At 46.4% G+C, this 19,942-nt stretch overlaps 1 protein-coding gene across 2 annotated transcripts in view; it reads right to left on the bottom strand.

The window, feature by feature from the left end:
- Positions 1-5,713: 5,713 nt before the first annotated feature.
- GJA5 (gap junction protein alpha 5) overlaps positions 5,714-19,942 on the bottom strand; it is an 18,074-nt gene continuing 3,845 nt past the window's right edge. Inside the window, exons 1-2 of one of the 2 annotated variants that reach the window (XM_032268866.1) lie at positions 10,591-11,222; positions 5,714-9,355 (exon numbers count right to left, since the gene is read on the bottom strand). In XM_032268866.1, the coding sequence (XP_032124757.1) occupies positions 8,246-9,322 (1,077 nt within the window). In that variant the 5' untranslated portion in view covers positions 9,323-9,355; positions 10,591-11,222 and the 3' untranslated portion in view covers positions 5,714-8,245. Of the gene's footprint in view, positions 9,356-10,590; positions 11,223-19,942 lie in introns of those variants that run through there. The other variant, XM_032268865.1, reaches the window with a different exon arrangement.

Here is a 19,942-nt window from a genome sequence, read left to right on the forward strand (position 1 = left end):
GTATAGAATGAGAAAAGCTACCTTTAAAATAGGAATCACTGGCTTAGTTCGGATTCTCCAGGAAGCAGAGCCTGAGGCAAAGCTGATGTGCTAAAATATCATTAGGGTATATAGTTTTAGGGGCAACAATAAAGAATGAGGTGAGAAAGACAGGGAAGGAGGCAAAGTCAATAGGAAGATGTGTCATCAAGCAGGGCACTGCTAAGCGGCACTGGCTGCTCAACCCACAGGACCGCTTCTTGAGGCCTATCACCCAGGCCTCAGAATCACCAGGGTAGTAGAACAGGGGTGGAGACAAGGCTTCTGCCTCCTACTGATCAGAGGTTTGCCACGTGTTGCATTGATTATCCCACACTTCTAGGTTGCCCATGTGTTGGAGAGTCCTAAGCAGGGTTCTACCACTGCTTCCTCAGGGAAATCCTGGGGGAGGTCAGATGCAGTCAGCTGCACCCGTATGAAATTGATCCACACGGCTTCCAGACAGCTGGAAGAGGAGGCAGGAGAGGCGGAGAGGATCTGTAGTAAAGCATAGGAGGGTCAACCACACCCGTGATCCCTCTACTGCATCATAATTGTCTTACCACAGCTTTCCTATCTGAATCCCCAAGGTGCCACCATGCCTGGCTATTTTTTTTTTTTTTTTTTTCAGTACAGAGGTCTTGATCTCCTGACCTGGTGATCCACCCACCTCAGCCTCCCAGAGGGCTAGGATTACAGGCGTGAGCACCACGCCCAGCCTATGTGAGGGTTTTTAAATTGACTTTTCCCCAGCCCGCTACACTCTACACAAGCTTTTACAATGGTTTCGAATGTGCAATTTTACCTCAAACCTTTGTAAATGTAAACCCCTCCAGGTTCTATTTTATCACATTTAGAGACAAGTCCAGGAACTTTCTACCCTGCCCTGAATACCCCTGTTGGCTGAAGAGCAGCTGCTGCCGGAGTGGATTTAGCCCTGGCCAGGCTGCAGAGCCCAGGGCAATGAACACTCCTGAAAGGTTCCTGCATGAAGCTATAAAAAAACCATGAGTTCGTGTCCTTCATAGGGACATGGATGAATGTGGAAACTGTCATTCTCAGCAAACTGACACGAGAACAGAAAATCAAACACCGCATAGTATCACTCATAGGCGGGTGTTGAACAATTAGAACACGTGGACACAGGGAGGGGAGCGTCACACAATGCGGTCAGCGGGGCGGGGAGCTGGGGGAGGACCGTGGGGGGTGGAGAGGTGAGGGGTGTGGAGGGATGGGGAGTGGGGAGGGGATGTGGGGAGCGGGGGAGGGATAACGTGGGGAGAAATACCAGATATAGGTGATGGGGGAGGAAGGCAGCAAACCACCTTGCCATGTATGTACCTATGCAACAATCATGCATGATCTGCACATGTACGCCAGAACCTAAAGTACAAATAAATAAATAAATAAATAAGATTCCCGCATGGTTCTCACTGTGAGAAATCCTTCCTTAGCAAGTACACACGCCCGGTCCCGTAAGGCCCTTGAATGGGGGTAACGGAAAATTCATTCACGCTGAAGGGACTGAAGGGCTTGAGTCTTGTTTCCAAACCATGGCCTCCCCAGGGCTGCGCTGCCCTTACCTGTAGGTGGAGATAAATGACAAAGAAAAGCAGTGAAGATGGCGGAGTGAGGCTAGCCGTCAAGATGGTGGAGTGCGGCCAGCTCTAAAGATGGCAGAGTGGGGCAAGATGGCTGAGTGAGGCGAGCCCTGAAGATGGCAGAGTGAGGCTAGCCGTCAAGATGGCGGAGTGCGGCCAGCTCTGAAGATGGCAGAGTGAGGCGAGCCGCTGTGAACTGGCCTCTGGGCCAGGGGCAGGCCAGCCTGGGCAGCACCAGGGAGGCCGAGTGTCTTGGACCCAAGAAAAGAAGAGATCGGCCAGAGGAAGGGAACTAAAGGAACCTTCTTCCTCCTACCTTACAGAGGCGAGTGGTCATCTACACTAAAGCAACCGTCTAAAGTAGGGGTCCATAAACTACTGGAAATTTTATGCACAATTACACATTTTTGTGGGAAGCAGAAGGTCCACGGCATCAGATTCTCAGCGAGGACAGTGTTCCAGAAAAGCTTTAGAATCACTGCTCCAAGACTTGACATCTTTTTAAAATTAATGCAAGGAAGAACATTTTCCTTGACCTTTAGGTGCTTTTATATTCACCTCAAAAACAAAATATCGAACTCAGGACTTGGCAAATTGAACACAGAGGAGCTCCTGGGGGATTCCAGTTATCCTGCCAACTTCTCCAGGAAGAAAGAAGCAACTCACATTGGTCTTCTGCTGTTTGCTTGATTATAAAGACATCATTTTGCAAGCGGAAGGCTGAGTTTCATTTGAAACAGTCTTGCTCTGTTGCCAGGCTAGAGTGCACTGCTGCAATCTTGGCTCACTGCAATCTCCGCAGCCCAGGTTCAAGCGTTCTCCTGCCTCAGCCTCCCGAGTAGCTGGGATTACAGGCGCCCACCACCATGTCTGGCCTGTTTTCTTTCTCTAGATGCTAGGTGTAGTGTTAGGTTGAAAAGGCGGGGACTCAGGTACTTTTCCCAGTTGGGACTGAACTTTCTCATCAAAGAATGGGCCTCAGAAGCAATATTCCCAAACTTGTAGTTGGGTGTCATAGATTCAGAGTATGGAAAAGAAACCTCAAACAAGAAAAATAATTACAATAAGAAATGGATTTTATTTTTTTCACATAACAGTTATACTTTATAAAGAACAGACTATCATAGAAAACTGTCCTTGCTTCCAAATCAGCAGAGGACCATTGTATGTATTGTCAGGTCTTTACATAAGAGGGCAACCTTTATTTATGCTTCTTTCTGAGTAGAGAATAAATTTTAAAACTAATTAAATGAAATTAAAAAAAAAAAAAAGAAAGAAAGAAGAAAAGCATTAGCCTCCATTCCCCAAGTCATCTCCCCACCTGCTGGCTTGATGAGACTTGGAAGTCTCACTGTTGTCATTCTTTTGGTTTAAGGCTTTGAAGGTACCGTATCTGTAAACATCATATATATCGCCAGCAATAGCTTGGCTCAGCTTATTCATCCGCACCTCTGAAATTCTGATAATGGGCCCCACAAAAGTACAAGAGCCTGCTTACATGCTATCCAAGACTATGTCCTGGTGCCTTGCTTAGTAACCCAGCTACTAGGATGAAGCCCTGCTCTGCTCATGTCAGACTCTCTTCCCTGAGTCTGGAGGTCTAGCTCCAAATCCAGATCAGGAACTGGGGCCCCACTGCCAGCTGAGACATGTCCCTGACAGTGCCTGCCTGCCTAGTGTCTTATGCAACTTCTCACAGCCTGGCTTCCCTGCTGTGTGCTCCTCCACCTCCCCCATTCCCCACTTCTCCCTCTCTGTATACTTGATGTTTTGCTGCTTTCACTTCCCCGATGTTAAGGCTACTCTGGACCATGCCCTGCTGACTCTCAACTAGCCCCTTTGGATATAGTGTTCTTCCAACATGCCTGGGCTGGACTCCCTTCCGGAGCACGCCTGCCTCCCCTCTCCAGCCCTACCCCACAGAATAGGCCTAGTTTAGAAGGCCCCAAGTGTGTTATCAGCATTGATACTGGTGGATTCTGACAGTCTTCCTGATGATGGGAAAAAAAAAAAAAATAGGGCTTTTAGAACTTAACATGTATTTACTTGTTTTAATTCAGATCTTTTACATATGCTCCTTCTGCTTCCTTGAGTGAAAAGATTTCTGTCCTTTGAAATTTTTGCAGAAAGAGGTATGTGCGTTTTGCTACAGTTGGTGCCAAACCGTGCTGTTTTAATTGCTGTTTGAATTCTATCTCTTTCAAAAATGTTGGACCAAATTGAGATAAAGGACAGCTGTATTCTGGAATTTTCTGGAAGGAATTTAGACTCACTCACCTGGGTTCTTCCCCTATGCAGCAGTGCCCGGCTTCTAAGCTGTCCTATCTCAGCTTTCAGTGTTACCTCCTCAGAAAGGACTTTCTGCTGCCCTGTCTGAATACCAGAATCTCTCAGCTCACCTTTGTTAACCCCTTATTTGTTTCCTTCTGACATTTCTCGCAATTTAAATGATTTTATTTAGCTGGGTCCGGTGAATCACACCTGTAATCCCAGTACTTTCGGAGGCTGAGGCCGGTGGATCACTTGAGGCCAGGAGTTTGAGACCAGCCTTGCCAACATGACAAAACTCTCTCTCTACTAAAAATGGTAGCACACACCTGTAATCCCAGCTACTCGGGAGGCTGAGACAAGAATCACTCGAATCCAGAAGGCAGAGTTTGCAGTGAGCTCAGATCGTGCCACTGCTCTCCAGCCTGGGCAATATAGTGAGGCCCTGTCTCGCACGCGCGCGCGCACACACACACAATTATTTTATTTGTTTGTTTGTGTTAGAGTGCCTTCCCCACCAGACTATAAGATCCAAATGGCAGGAACCATGTCTGGTTTCTAAAATTATACTCCTAAAGCCTAACATAATGCCTAGCTGTTCAAGAATTCTTTGCTGAGTGACAGTATTTTCCAGTTGAAATGACAATAAAAAAACTATAGACCCTACCTATCTCTGATGACTGTCAAGTGACCAAGGAGAGGAAAAATCCCTAATCCTATTCTACTTACAAATCTAGGATTTAAAAAAATCTGTTTATTATCAAGGACCAACTGCAGGGGCTTCCAGAACCTCCTGAGGATTGGGACATAGGCAGCTCCCTGCAGCCTCGCTATTTTCCTGATTTCTACATCATGACAGCAATCCTTCGAGACGCCTACAAGGTGCCTACTGTCCTTGCTCTTTTGTTTTTCTCTCTGGTATCACAATTTGCTATTGGGGAAAAAATCTGAAACCCATTCATACTATGATTTTACATAGGAGTATTATTAGCATTTAACCACTTACACACTAGAGCCATTGGAATGAAACATTCTGGTAGACATTCTGGTCTTATCTGGCACTGGAGGAAGCAATTTAAGGAAATGGGCCTAAAGGGGCCTGCAACTCGGAGGGTGTTCATTCTGTTACCAACCAGCTTACGCTCTTTAGTGATGACGCTTTAGAAGAGAGGGGGACAGAAAGAAAATGAGGTTGAAATCTTACTCTAAGTTCCTTAGCTTTAGCAGTCTGGCATAATATGAACTGTTCAATGTTAATGGCTATGTTTATAAAAATATGAGATGGACTGTTTTTTTTTTTCCAGGAGAAAAAATTGAGTTCCAGATGTTTTCTCTAGTTGGACAATTCCGGTGTCTCTGGGCTAAGCGCCTTATCCTCAGACAGAGGCCAGGCGTACTCCTAAGTCATATGCGTTCTATGATCTCTCTGCAAGACCGTTTTTGAAAAGCTTTCCCGCCCCGATAAATAAGACTGATTGGTGGTTAAGATAACACTTCTGTTTGCCTTTCCGAATCTTCTCACAGAAATGATGCCCATCTGTTGGTGAAAGGATAGGGGGTCGGTCCCTCGATCCTCTGTTTGGAGCAGCAGTTATTTCTCTTCCTGCAACTAGATGAAATCTCAGTCAGGGAAGCCAGTGAGAAGCAGCCCCACTCCCAGGGAACTTTCCTGAGCATCAGCTTACATATCCATAAAACGCGATACAAAGACCTGTTTCACAGACTCATCCTTGGGGTCTCTACTTCTGTAAAGCCTTCTCATTTTCTAGGTCCAGGTCAGGTCTCCCCTTTTCTCTGTGTAGTTTGTGAGTGTTTTTGTTGTCGTCGTTTTGTTTTTATGTATCACCTCCTGGAGCCTGTGGTTCCTAGAATTGACATAAATGAATTCCTGTTTAATTTTATTCTAATTGTTAAAAGAGAATAATGTGAGTTAATCTGATCACACTAGGCAGATTGTAGGCTTGATAAACGGAAGTTCTGGAATCATCCCTCAACATTCCATTTCCAAATACTGTGTATTCAAAATAATAACAAAAACAATCAGATAATAACAACAATTACCACGTAGTGACTGTTATTTCCCAAGCACTCTGCTGAACTCTTCACAGGCAACTCAGTTAACAGCCCTATGAGGTGGTTAACAGCTCAGTTAACGGCACTATGAGGTAGATATTACTAGGGCCCAATTTACAGATGAGAAGACCAAGCCTCAGAAATTGTCTTGCTGGAGTCCAGATGTAAGTTAGCAACTGGAATTTTAACCCTTGCATGCATGCCTGACTTCAAAGCTCTTTGCATTACTGGCTTACTGGTGGGTATAGTCCAAGTGCCCCTCCTCACCAAGTCTGCCATCCTTCCCTTACAGTCACAGCATGAAGCGGACGGCGAAAGAGAGAGAGAGATCGATTTTATTAAGACAAATTACACATTTTATTTTCTTTTTCCTTTCTAAAAGCCTCACCAGGAAAGATTGATCCCACAGAATTTCTAATTCAAGAACACTCATTTCATAAAACATTTCAGAGATAGAAGGAGAGAGAATATGAATGCTGGGAAATAGATTAAAAGGTGTCCCCTCCAGGGACCTGGAATGATCAGACATTCCTTCCCGAATGGCATTCTGGTCGCTTTCCTCCACTCCTCTACTCTCATTTTCCTTTCACTCAACCGTAGCATCCAAATAGCAGCACAGGGCTGGTGAGTCAGAGATTCAACCTCCCTCTGAGCCTTTACCCTCCTCCGTCCCAGCCTCCCATGCCTATCTGTTTAGGTTAATAACACCAACACAGTGAGACTCAGCCCCTCTGCCAGGCAGCCAGAGAAGACACAAGTTCCTGTGTGATTTCCTTTCCTTATTTCACGACTTCCCTCCCCTTTACCCATCTTATCAGCGCACACGCGCGCACACACACATACACACACACACACGCGCATGCATGTGCATTTTAATAATGTAATAATCTTTCTATAAGTTCAATATCCAATTCCAAGCATCCTTTACCTTCATCCAAAACAACAGCAACCCATTATAGATCCAGTGAATACAGAAACCAGGCCAGTCCTTGGGGAAGGCAAGGCTTTTCTGCAGCCCCCACGTGACAGTCTCATTACGGGCACTAGGGAGGCGTAGGAATCTCTGTGCTCTTTAAATAAAGGCCCTGCCAAGTGAGCTGGAGATTCCCCTACTATTTCCATGCCCCTGCTAAAGCCTCCAGGGAGAGAGAGCTCTGGGGGCCTCCATAGCTGTCATCACACCTCCTCTTGGCACTAAGTTGGCAGTGAAGGAAGTAAATAGGAGGAGAAAATCGTTTTCCAGTGTTTTCTCTCCTTTTTTGTTTTCATCTTCACAGCAGAATTTTTTTTTCCACAAGGAGAATCCAAGAAGCACAATGCTTTCTTTGTTTTAACAAGACCTGGGGAAATTCCATTGGCCTCAGTAGCTGGTGATCTGGTCGGGGTTCGAGAGAGGACAACGGCTTCCTGGGTATTCCTGTCGATAAGGCCTTTAGGGAATGGCTGGGTGAACAGCCAAGGGAGAAAGGGAAGGGATGGTTTCTGTCATTGGATTGAACTGTAAAGGAGCTGCAGGACGACAGGTGGTGGCAGGAATTCCAGTGGAGTTTGTGTGTACAGTGACTCCACAGCAGCGCTGACACCTTCACAGGCTGGCTGTACACTCTGGCAGAAGGAAAGGTTGCAACATCACCAGGGCGGGACATCCGCCAGAGGTACATACCAAGGCACTTGTAAAGTTGAGGCTGCCGGTGAAGTTCCAAGAAGCCCTTTTAAAGATGGAGTAGAGGGAGGAGAAGCCAAGGGCAGCCCAAGGCCATCTCACCACTACTGCAAGGAATGGTCTATGGAGACAACAGATTCAAGAACATGTCTATTGCAAGTTCCTTGATACATGCTCTCTATTGGCCAGGAACTTGGAGCTCTTCCTTGGAGGAGCGAGGGTGATCGGGTTGAGGGGGGAAGGGTAGGAACTTAGAGAACTCATCTGGTATGTGGCTGGTATGCAGAGAGAGAGTCATTCTATCCCTCTGGCTATCCCTTCCAGGCTAGCTTCTGCCATGCTTCCCTTCCCTTCCTCTACCCTGTTTCTTGACTAATCTGAAAGGCTTCATTGATTATGCTGGGTAGAGGGTGGGGAGGGAACTGCGGTCTGGGTGGGTGGTCACATCTCTTATTATCCCAGAGCCGTGGTTATAGATTCTAGAATTGACGAGCAATGTCATTGAGACCTGGGGCCCAAAGGAGCTAAGCAATGGTGACTGAGGAAACGTCAGAAGGGACACATCTTTCCTCTCTGAGCCTCCTTTGTTCCCATCTGGTCCTGGTCCTCCCATGAAGGAGGGTCACACTGATAGGTCATCTGACCTGGCCTTGCTGCTGGCCTTACTAAGACGTCGCTTGTCGCTGTGGTAGCCATGGGGGAGGCGGTGACCCGGTGAGACCCCGTTGGGCAGCTCAGGCTTCTGGTCATAAGGAACCTGGATGAAACCTTTCTCAGGAGTCTGCTCCTGGCCTCGCACTTGCTCAGCGGCCAGGTTGTCTGTGTTTTGTTGGGAGGCCATATTATTGCTGAAGGAATTGAAGAATTTCCCCCCAGGGCCGCTCTGCAGGCACTGGTTGAAGTCAGGGGGTGGTGTGCACCTCTGGACTGTGCTCGCAGAGGGGCCGGAGAGCTGGCACTTAGCCATGTCCTGCCGCGACTTGACGCATCGCTGTCTGATCTTCTTCCAGCCCAGGTGGTATAGTTCAGCCAGGCTAAGGAAGAGGGACAGCGCAGCCACAGCCAGCATAAAGACGATGAAGACATTCTTCTCCGTGGGTCGGGATACGTAGCAGTTGACCGGGTGGGGACAGGGGCTCCTGCGGCAGACGTGCAGGGTGGTCAGGAAGACTCCGTAGATGAGGTACTGGCCCACGATGAAGCCCACCTCCATGGTGGTGCGGATCAGGATGCTGCACACGTAGGTGTGGAGCAGAGTGCCCTGCAGCACGATCCTCCCGTTCCCTTCCTCCCAGCAGGACGGCTCCGCCTTCTCGGCCACCGGGTACTCGTAGGAGCCGGAGCCGCCGCCCTCTCTGGCCTTCTCGGCCTCCCGCAGCCTGCGCTTCTCCTGCATGCGCACCGTGTGCATGGCGTGGCCCATGTACACCAGGGAGGGCGTGGAGACGAAGATGATCTGCAGCACCCAGAAGCGAATGTGGGAGATGGGGAAAGCCTGGTCGTAGCACACGTTCTGGCAGCCAGGCTGAATCGTATCGCAGCGGAAATCAGCCTGCTCGTCCCCCCAGGAAGACTCAGCAGCTGTGCCCAGCACGAGCATGCGGAATATGAAGAGGACCGTGAGCCAGACCTTGCCTACCACGGTGGAGTGCTTGTGTACCTCCTCCAGGAACTCTCCCAGGAAGCTCCAGTCGCCCATCGTGGCTCAGCCAGGGGACAGACGCCAAAACTTCTGCACATGGGGAAGAGAGAAGGAGAGAAAAGGAGAAGGATGTTTGTTCTGTGAAGGTCTGCAAGGTGTATCACGTTCTGGGAGTCCACTGATCCATACCAATGGGTTCTTGAAGAAAATGCAATTTAGAAGGCAAAGCACCCAAAGAAAAGCTCTCTTTCATTTCCCAGCAAAAATAAAAAGAAAGTGAAGATTCAAAGTAGCGATATTAGCAAGATGAGAGCGTGGATCCTACACTTTAACAGATCTAGAAATACACACACACACAGAGGTGTGTGTTACAATATAGCTTCTGCGCTTGCCCCACTAATTCTGCTTCAGGAGGTCTTGGATGGCCCCCAGGAATCTGGATTTGCAACGAGCAGCCCAAGTGATTCTGATGCAGGCAGTCAGGGACTGCACTGGAGAAACATGAGTATTGCACACAGGATTGGGGTCTGCAAATATGACTCTGGGCATTTACCCCACTGAGTCTGTTTCTTCATCTATCAGATGGGGCTGGGAATAGCTACACCAGAGAATTCTGAGGATTAAATGAGATGAGGTGTGTGATATTCTGAAAATCATTCCACAACTGTTCCAAATGTTTAAATGGCTGTTGGATGGAAAGGATTTTTTTTATGGCTTCAGAGGACAGAACTAGGTGGAGGAGGAAGGAGTGAGGGTGGGATTGGCAAATTTGTCCCCGCAGGAAGCACTCTGCAAAAATCAGAACCGTCCGGCATGGGCCAGGGGTGTTAGGTGGTGGTAAACAAAAAGGGTGCTTTGTTTGGTCCTACCAGCTAACGGTATCGCAGATGGGTGCTGACTTTCCTTGGCTGGTAAGACAATGTTGATCTCCCATACCTCAGTACAACACGCCATTCCAGCCACGCAGCTCAGCTCACCCTGCTGCTAAGTTTGTGTGTCTCGTTTAAATAAGGTTCCCACACACAGATCTGCTCACTCTTACTTCCAGAATAAATGTCCCAAAACTTTATGTCCCATACAAAATCCTCCCTTATCTGGCCCTGGTCTGCTTTTCCAGACTCTTCCTGCCCATCCACATGAGTTCCTTTTGTCCAGCCATGCCAAGTCTTCCCATGTGCCCTCCTCCTGTACCCCTACGTGTCCCCTCAACCCTAGATGAATCCCATTTACCTTTCAAAACCTAACTAGTCATTGCTTCCTCCAGCCCTCCCTCCTCCCTCGAGTTGAGCCTCTTCAGCTCCTGTGATGGCCCTCGGGACACTTACTGGTCTCCCAGTGTTTGCTGCCTTGTGTCGTAATCCTCGGCCTGTCTGTGTTCTCCCAGCAGGGACTGTTTGAAACTGGAGACTGTCTTTTCTTCTGTATCACCAGAGCCTGGCCCAGAGTAGGTGTTTAGAACATCTTACTTGAGTGAAGGAAGGAGGGGCTGACAGGCACTGTGGTTTCCTACCCAATAGCAAACCAATTCCCTGTTTCTTGCCTGCCTCCCATTGGCAGGGTGAAAAAGCCAAGTATCACTTTCTCAATCCCCCCTGCAGTTAGTTCTGGTAGGTGAGGTATGGGGAGAATCTAAAGCAGAGGGAATGCTCCAGAAAAGGTTTTTCTACCCCCTAACAAATGGAGTGTTCCTATCCCCCTGTGAACAAGAGAGAACCCCACTCACAGTGCTCCCATCCCTTGGTGACCAGGAGGGTGCTTCCTCACCCCTATTGCTTCCTGCCTGTGGATGGAGTTGCATGAACCAAGATGTCTGAAGCTGTCCAGAGAATCTCAAAAATGTCAGCCAGTGCCCTGAGGCCTCTGAATCAACTCTTGAGGCACCTACCTCCAGAATTCTTACTTAGTTAATAATAAATGCCCTCATGGTTTGGCCAGGTGCGGTGGCTCATGCCTGTAATCCTAGCACTTTGGGAGGCCGAGGCGGCAGGGGGGATCACAAGGTCAGGAGTTCGAGACCAGCTTGACCAACATGATGAAACCCCATCTCTATAAAAAATAAATAAATAAATAGATAAATGCCCTTATGGTTTAAGTCTCTAATCATTCCTAACCAACAGCATGACAAAGATCTCAGAGGGAATGGAACATAAATATTCCCTTCTTAGAATCATAAAACCTCAGATTTGGGTGGGACCTTAGAGGTTGTCAAGTTTGAACTTTGACCTTCATATCTTTGCTGCCAACGTGCTCCTGGCTTCTATCTGAACGTTCTTTACGCTTATGGAGAAAGATGGGTCCGGGTGGCACATTTCAGAGTCCGGGTTTCCTCAGCTCCTGAGTTGATTGTTACCTTGACAGGGACCAACCTCCTTGCCCTGTCTTCTCTCAGAACCCAGGTCCCAAACCTTGAGAGCGTACAGAGTCCCGGGGAATGAGGGAGTTTCTGAGTGAGCAGAAAGGGTTTTATCTCTGCTCCTCTCTATATCAAAAACCCATCCAGGTCTTGAGGCCTTTCACGTCATTTGTGATCAGACATGTGCCCCATTTCCTTAGGTGGTGAAGCGCCCCCTGTTTCAGCCTCCAAATGTGGAAAATTGTGGGGCATGTGCTCAAAAGGAAAATGGCTGATTAGATAAGAGTTTGAATGATCTGTCTTCTCTTCTGGGCATGTGTACAGCGTTCAGCACCTTCAGGGTCAGCCACACACGTGCAGTGACTGGACTGGGGTGAGTGTCTGAGAAAAAAGAGGCAGGGAGAGAGACTGAAAAGAAAAGGGAATGACAAGGGGGAGTTGGAAATGGAGAAAAAGACCGTGTAAGGCTTAGGAAAAGACAGATGTGGAAGTTAGATATACTGAGGTTCAACAAATCCCCGTTGCCATCTGCTGGGCTTGGATAAATGATTCAATCTGTGTTTCACTTTCCTCACCTGCAAAATGGACATACTGTTAACTCATAGAGTGCTATGAGATGATGCGTGCAAAACGCTTAGCACAGTGCTCAGCAAATAAGAACTGGATAAAAGGCAGCCATTACTAGCGATGAGAGTGGTGGCGTAGGATGACAGTAGAAGAAGGAGGGAGAAGAAGAAAGTAGAGAAAGGTGCATGACAAAGGAGAAAAGAAAAGGGAGCAAGAAAGAGTAGAAGGGGAGGGAATGAGAAGAAAATGGAAATAGAAAGGAAACAGAAAGAAACAAATGTCATATTCTTCCAGGATTTGGGGCAAGTTTTCTTTTCCCTTAATCTTCTCACTCTGTCATTCATTCCTTGCAAGTCCCCAAGGAAGTATAAAAATAGTTCCAGGCAAAGAATGTGACTCTTTGGTCTGGTCTGCCAAGAGGCTTGACTGCTGATTCCTTCACTGCGGTCCAAGGAATTCTGCCCGGAACAGGTAAGGCACAGGTACAAGAAAGGAGCGCCTTGGAAAACCAGAAAGACAGTATCAGGAAGGATGTCTTATCGGGAGGAAACGAGAGAAAGTAGCTGAGGAGGATGGGGGTAAGGCAGACCTCCTGGGCCCACCAGAGGAAACAGAGTGAAAGACTTTTCATTTATGACTTCCTGCTGACACTCGGGCAAGGTCAGAAAAACTTAAAATTGCTACCATGTACCAGATGCTCAGTTTATAATGTGAAAGGTCGCTGGCTGAAGTTAGTTTTCCAACTACCTTGGCTCCCTTTGGATACCCGCATCTCAACCAAAGTAATGTGTAGATTAGATACTCAATGAGTTTACTGGGCGTATAGCACATAAAATGCTTTGTAGATTATTCTCTGCTTCTTGGCAGGAAGCGTGTTAGGAGGGGCACAGGAAGTTGCCCATGCCATGAATAAATTCTATCAAACACAATGGCAGTTCACCTCACGGCTTTAGCGGTTACCCTCACGGGCTTCCTTCCACGTATAAAGTCCAGACTTCTTAACTTGCCATTTGAAACACTGTACGGTCTCATGTTATCTCTCTTCCACTGTTCTACTCACACCCTCAGTACTTAAGCTTCCCAATTCCCCATGCATACATGCACATTTCCGCATTTCTCACCGATTTATCTTGGCTTCTTATGTTCCCTCTGCCTAGACTGTCCGTCCCTTTGATTCATTCATTTAACAAGCTTATTGAGTGGCTACAGGGTGCCAGCCATCATTCTAGACAATGAGGATACAGCAGGAAGGAGGGGAAACAAGCAAGGATTCCCTGCTTTCATGGCATGTAACTGACCTTGATACCCCTTAATTAAGAGGAGACATTAAACACATGATTTCAATAAAACATGACATGTGTTAACATTAAGGAAGTATAAGGTGTTATGGGAATGTGGGGAAGAAGTCTGATTCTGGTTTATGGGTTTGGGGAGGGTCTTACAGAATTACATTCTAAAGCCCTCTGCCACTGCTACAGGTTCTGAAATTAGCAAGGCAAAAAGATTTGGTCCCTAGAACCTGGAAGAGAACCATCGCATCTCTAAAGGTTCTTCACTCCAAAACCTTCAACATCCTGTTTCAACATGTCCTGTCCTGAGCAAATTTTGGAGGGGCCATTAGGAAACTTGTTTGGCAATGGTAGCATTGGTGCTTAGGTAAGAGGAAGAGGGCCAGAGGAAGGATTTTGTGTATAGTGAGCATAAATCATTTTATGCCTTTATTTCGTGTACTGTATGGCCAAATGGCTGGAAATAAAGCTCAGGCATCCACATTCCTAATCCTGTGCTGCTGCTCTTTGTTTTGTTTTTGTTTTTGTTTTGAGACAGAGTCTCGCTTTGTCACTCAGGCTGGAGTGCAGCGGTGTGATCTCAGCTCACTGCAACCTCTGCCTCCCAGGCTCAAGCAATTCTCCCTGTCTCACCCCCTGAGTAGCTGGAATTACAGGCACGCACCACCATGCCCAGTTAATTTTTGTATTTTTAGTAGAGACGGGGTTTCACCATGTTGGTCAGGTTCGTCTCAAACTCCTGACCTCAGGTGATCCGCCGTCCTCGGCCTCCCAAAGTGCTTGGATTACAGGTGTGAGCCACCGCGCCTGGCCCCGTGCTCCTTCTTAGTGACATTATGGTCCCCCTACATGGCCAATGTTTTTCAAAGAAAATCATTTCAGAGCAACCCAGGTTAATCATAAACTCATAGCCAGACCTCGTCCCCTGACTCCACAGATCTACAGTGAAATGGAGAAGTCTTCTAAAATTGACCTCAGCCCTCTTTGGTGTTTCCTGAACTCCAGAAGACTCTAAATTACCATCCAGCATGTAGGATACATTCTCACACTTTGTTATATATTTCCTTAGACTTGTTTTCCAAAAATTTGTCTGTCAGCCAACCTGCAGGCACTTTGCTGAGTCTCCCCTGAGAACAGTACCAAAGAGGTGCAAGGCCTGACACTTACTGAGAACTCAGTGATGTCTATTAAATTAATGAAAATAGCCGGGCATGATAACTCATGCCCGTGATCCCAGCACTTTGGGAGGCCGAGGTGGGTGGATCACTTGAGGTCAGGAGTTCAAGACCAGCCTGGCCAACATTGTGAAAACCTGTACTAAAAATACAAAAATTAGCCCAGGGTGATGGTGGGTGCCTGTAATCCCAGCTACTCAGAGGCTGAGGCAGGGAATCAATTGAATCTGGGCAGCAGAGGTTGCAGTGAGCCAAGATCATGCCAGTGCACTCCAGCCTGGGCAACAGAGTGAGACTCTTGTCTGAAAAAAAAAATTAATAAAATCAGCTGTGATTCCTTCCTCAAGTGTTTAACAGCTTTTTCTCTCAAATGGGGAGTACGCTTCTCAAAATCAAAAGCCCTGTCTTCTACTTTGTATTCTTATTGCATTAAGCTCTCTCGTTTGGTACATAATAAATGCTTTCTTAATGATAGAAGAAAATATTTGGCTAGCAGTAAACTTGCAAAGTGGTCCTAAGGAGACTCAAATCTTTCTTCTTGAGGTCAGCAATAAACATAAAACCTTACAATAAGTAAATAAAAATAAAAGCTTACATACTGTTCAAAAAGTGCTTCTACATTCTCTTGTTGGTTCCAAGAGAGCAGGGTCATATTTGTTCTGTTTGAGACTGAATACCTTCAGAATGTTACAGACATTCCATTTTTATTGTTGAGCAAATAATTCCTCATAACCACTCTGTGGGACGATTGTTATTGCCTGTGTTTTGCAGAGGAGGAAACATGCAAAGGTGATTTGTTCAAAGAAATGATTAATGGTGGCAGAATCAGGGCTTCATTCCGGAGTTCTGTTCAAAGACGTGCATGCCAGAAAGTTTCATTCCATGTCCCTTCCGAAGGTGGAGCTCATCAATTCTTAGGCCTTGGAGAGAACTTCTCAGTGGAGATAACTCTTGTGTAGGAGTTAGGTGTCCGTGATGTTTGTAGGGGTGTGGAGTGGATGGAGGAGTTGCAGAAGAGATGAGGGGATTTCAGACAAAGGCAAGACTGCATGAACAAATTCATTGAAATGAAAATCAGCATGGTTGTAGAGTGCAATGAGCAGAGCATGGAGGGAGAGGCTGCAGAGCACACGGGATCACATTGTAGAGGGCTTTAACAGCCACGCCTAGGAGTTTGCAGTCATTCTCAACCCATGTGCTAGGCAATGCTTAGTCCATGATTTGCTCCTGAGGGCCTGATCTGAAGCCTCCAAATGTGGTTGGGAAGTAAAGGACTGCACAATTAGTAAAGTCCGTGCTTGCAGCAGTCTTTTAGAAGGTATATTGCGAGTGAGTGAGGTGCTACCATGGGGATGCCTTGAAAATTCTCTTCTTTCTATTGATTCCAGTCCTGTCCCTTCTAATATAGTATTTTACAATAATTTTTGTGTCCTCCAAGTCAGCAGCTGGGCCTTGGGCTGAACTGTAAAGCTTTTGGGGTCTCACACACCTGAGAATTATTTTCTCTGCAAGCCGTAAATTCTCTCTCCCACTCAACCCTGGGCTCCTTGAAGACAAACTGCTTTTCTGTTCATCACTGTATTCCCCTCCTGAAATTCCCCCACCCCAAACCCCTTGGTGCTCAATGGCGCACCCTGTATGGGGCGGTATGTACTTTGTAAAAACAACAATGGATGAATTGATAGCATTTAGTTCTCTCAAAACACCTAACGCCAAATCAATCAAGGCAATCCTTTCCCAATTGCTGAAGAAAAGCATGGGAATGCACACGGAGGCCAAGCAACACGTTGGGGACAATGCTGCCAGTCAGTGGAGGGGCCTCCCTGGGAAGCTGGCATAGAGGCACCTGCCCAGCGACGATGGTGATTGGAACACCAGGGAGATGGGAGCCACTGAGTCTTTCTTCTGCCTGTGAGCGAGCCCTTCCCTTGGCTTAGCAGGACTGAACGTGTCTCGAGCAGAAATTCCACCACTGTGGACTACTCCCTCACTGCCTCCTCCCCTCATAGTACTAGGGAACTTATCCAAGCTTGTCAAAATTAGATGCCAAAACCACTCCACAGTCTGAGTCTAATTCTGGACAACACATGTTCTGGACAGTATCTAACAGATCTCTGGTTCTCAATAAAGATCGTTATTCATAGTAATGATAACAATCCCCTGGGCCCACGTTCTAATTCCACTCGCCATACAGTGGAATGTGGCGCAGGACGGAGTTCACTTGCTTCCCAATTAAGAGAATTCTGTTGTAAAGGACCCAAAGGGCCTCACTTAAAGGCTGCCTGAGAAATAGTATCATGTCAGTGCAGTTTAGTTCAGAAAGTGTTTATCAGGCTCCTCTGCCATGCCAGACGTCAAGGTAGCTTTATAAAGCAAAGCACCAAGCATAACCTTCATTTCAGAATTTTGTTGTGCCTTATTCATTTGTGTCTGTTTTTCTGATTTCCTCTCTCCCCAATGATTTCCCTCTGAAATGGCTATGTAGGGAGAATTACACGGGAAAGTGGTCTCGATCGTCAGCTGCTTCGGTAATCTTCGTTATCCTCTGATACTCCGAACTACATCTTCTAGTTTACCCAGTTATACACGAAAAAGAATTTGGATCTAGGTGATAATAAAAATAATAGAAATAAAATAACGCTCACTGTTATGTGCCTTTCTAAGTACCAGACACTCTGTAAGTGTCTTCATATATCTGTTTTCATTTGATTCTCACAGCAACCTGAGGAAGTGGGGACTATTTTTTTTTTTTTTTTTGAGACAGGGTCTCACGTTGGAGTGCAACCAGGCTGGAGTGCAGTGACACAATCACAGCTCACTGGAGCCTTGACCTCCTGGGCTCAGGTGATCCTCCCACCTCAATCTCCCAAGTAGCCAGGACCACAGGCATGCACCACCATACCCAGCTAATTTTTTTTTTTTTTTTTTTTTTTGAGAGATGGGGTTTTGCTCTGTTGCCCAGTCTGGTCTCAAACTCTTGGGCTCAGGCGATCCGCCCACCTCAGCCTCCAAAAGTGCTGGGATTACAGGCATGAGCCACGGTGCCTGGCTTCCCATTATTTTACCCTCAGGGCTCAGAGGCGGTAACTTGAGCAAGATCACACAGCTAGTAAGAGGTGGAGGTGGAGTCAAACCCAGCCCCTAGCTCATATGACAGCAGTGTCGCTGTTTTAACAACTGTGCTAAACTCTGTCTAAATCACCTAAAGTGCCTTCTTTGGAAAATCCTTACCAAAGGCTGGCCACTTTTATATAAGATGATTGAAGCGGGAATGTTTACTGAGATCATTGTTCGGATAGGGAGTTGATTGTAAGCGATTGGTGGTAATTCTTACATTTGGGATTTTCATTCTTTTCCTCATTTAGGTTTGGGGTAACTACTCAGCCTCAGAGAAATCATCAGGCATATGATGTTATAGCTGGAGCTACGGATTTGGGCAGTGTGGGCGCCTTCCTCAGAATCAGAAGTTCACTGAGGGCCAGCATCCCTGAGCCCAGCTCACTGTAGAGGGGAAAAGGAGTCAGAGATGAGAGGAGAAGAGACGGGTAAGATGAAGTACTCACTTCAGTCTTCCTCCTGCACTAGCCAGTGGCACCTAGATAATTAACTCCTTTTAAAATTTAATTATTTTATTCTGGCAAGAACAGATTGGTCCACTCAGAGACACCCTGCTGGCAGAGAGTTGCTTCAAAGCCAAGGAAGTAGAAGGGAGTAAAGTGGAGAAAGAGATTTATGCTAGGATAAATAATTTTCTTCTTAAACTGTTGGAAGAAAAAATATTTGTAAGGAGTGAATGAAAAGAAGTATTAAACGGAGATATTAAATTACAACACAATATTGGGAGGTCCTCATTAATTACTCCAAGGGGGTTACTTAGTCCCATGCAATTAATTGTTAATTAATTACTCCAAGGGAGTTACTTAGTCCCATGCAATTAATTGTTAATGAAAATTCTATTATAATGCCCACATTTCTTTATTATTTCCCCCATTTGTCATAGATTTATAGTGCAGTAGAGCTGGAAGGAATATAGAGATCAATCAAACTCAACTCCTTATTCTTAAACAAGATGTTAGAGGTCGGGGGAAGTTAAGTCATAGGGATAAGAACACTACGTTGTATTTCCCATGTGTGAAGCCCTTTATAACTAAACTTTCTAACCCTCCCATTAACCCTGCAAGGAAAGTAGTATTGCCCCATTTTACAGATGAGAAAACTGAGGTTCAGAGACTAAGTACTTGTACTAAGTACCACAGCTGGCAAATGCTACATAAAGGATTTGAACCCAGCTAGCCTAACTCTAAAGCCCACGTCCTCCCTATGTCTCCGACAAGGGAAAGAAAATCAAGGACTAGGACTGACAGATGGTGACAGACTTGTGCCCAGAACTCCAGTCTCTTAACTGTGAGAGCAGGACTTTTTACCTTGCCTCATGAAAGACCCTTTTAGCTTCTGGCTCACTGGCTGGCCATCTCTTGCATATGCTGCTCCTACAATTAAGTATTATTACATTGGGGCCCTCAGCCCACAGTGGTCAGGATTCCCAGACTCTTCGGCCTCTGCCATGATTTGGCCAGAATTCACATATAGAAAGTTATTTCCTTTTTTAGCCAGCAAGTGCTCTTGGCTGCAGCAGCGTTGACTGCCCGGTCCTCAGCTGGCCAAACAGCAGGCTCTGGTGTTCCATGGATGTGAAATCATATCAAGAACAACAGAACAGGAGTCATTGGGTGGAGGGACTTCCGGTCTCTGAGGGATCGTGGGGCTAGGACCCTGCTTGTGTCACTCTCTAGTGGTGTTACCCTAAGCAAGTCACTTATCCTTCCAGTTTCTAAGTCAACTGACAAATGGGAATGTTTACTCATGGGAATAATATAATGTGTGGATATGTGGAAGCATCTAGAACAGTATCTGGCATATAGGCACTCAATAATATTAGTTCCTAGTTTTCTTTTCTGACAGTTCCAGTAAAAACTCCTCTCGACATGATCCAACCAGACAAGTTGATGCAGCATCTGACAGTGCCTCGGGCTGGTTAGCAGCACAGGAAGGACCCTCGTGTGGCACAGGTACAAGAGGGTAATTGTCGGAGCTAGGAAAAATCCGGACAATGGATAGTCATTTGTCTATAAATTAGTTATTTCACTAGGCATCCAGACCTCCTGAATCAGAGCTGGAGAATCATGGAGGTGCAGAGCGCACTCAAATCAGGCCACTCTCATTCCTGTGTTAGGTCCAGCCTGCCTCCTAATGTGTCTTTTTTTTTTTTTTTTTTTTTTTTTTTTTTTTTTTT

The sequence above is a fragment of the Sapajus apella genome, unplaced genomic scaffold (genome assembly GCF_009761245.1).
Source record: "Sapajus apella isolate SASKATOON/1434 unplaced genomic scaffold, GSC_monkey_1.0 scaffold187, whole genome shotgun sequence".
NCBI classification, from domain to species: Eukaryota; Metazoa; Chordata; class Mammalia; order Primates; family Cebidae; genus Sapajus; species Sapajus apella.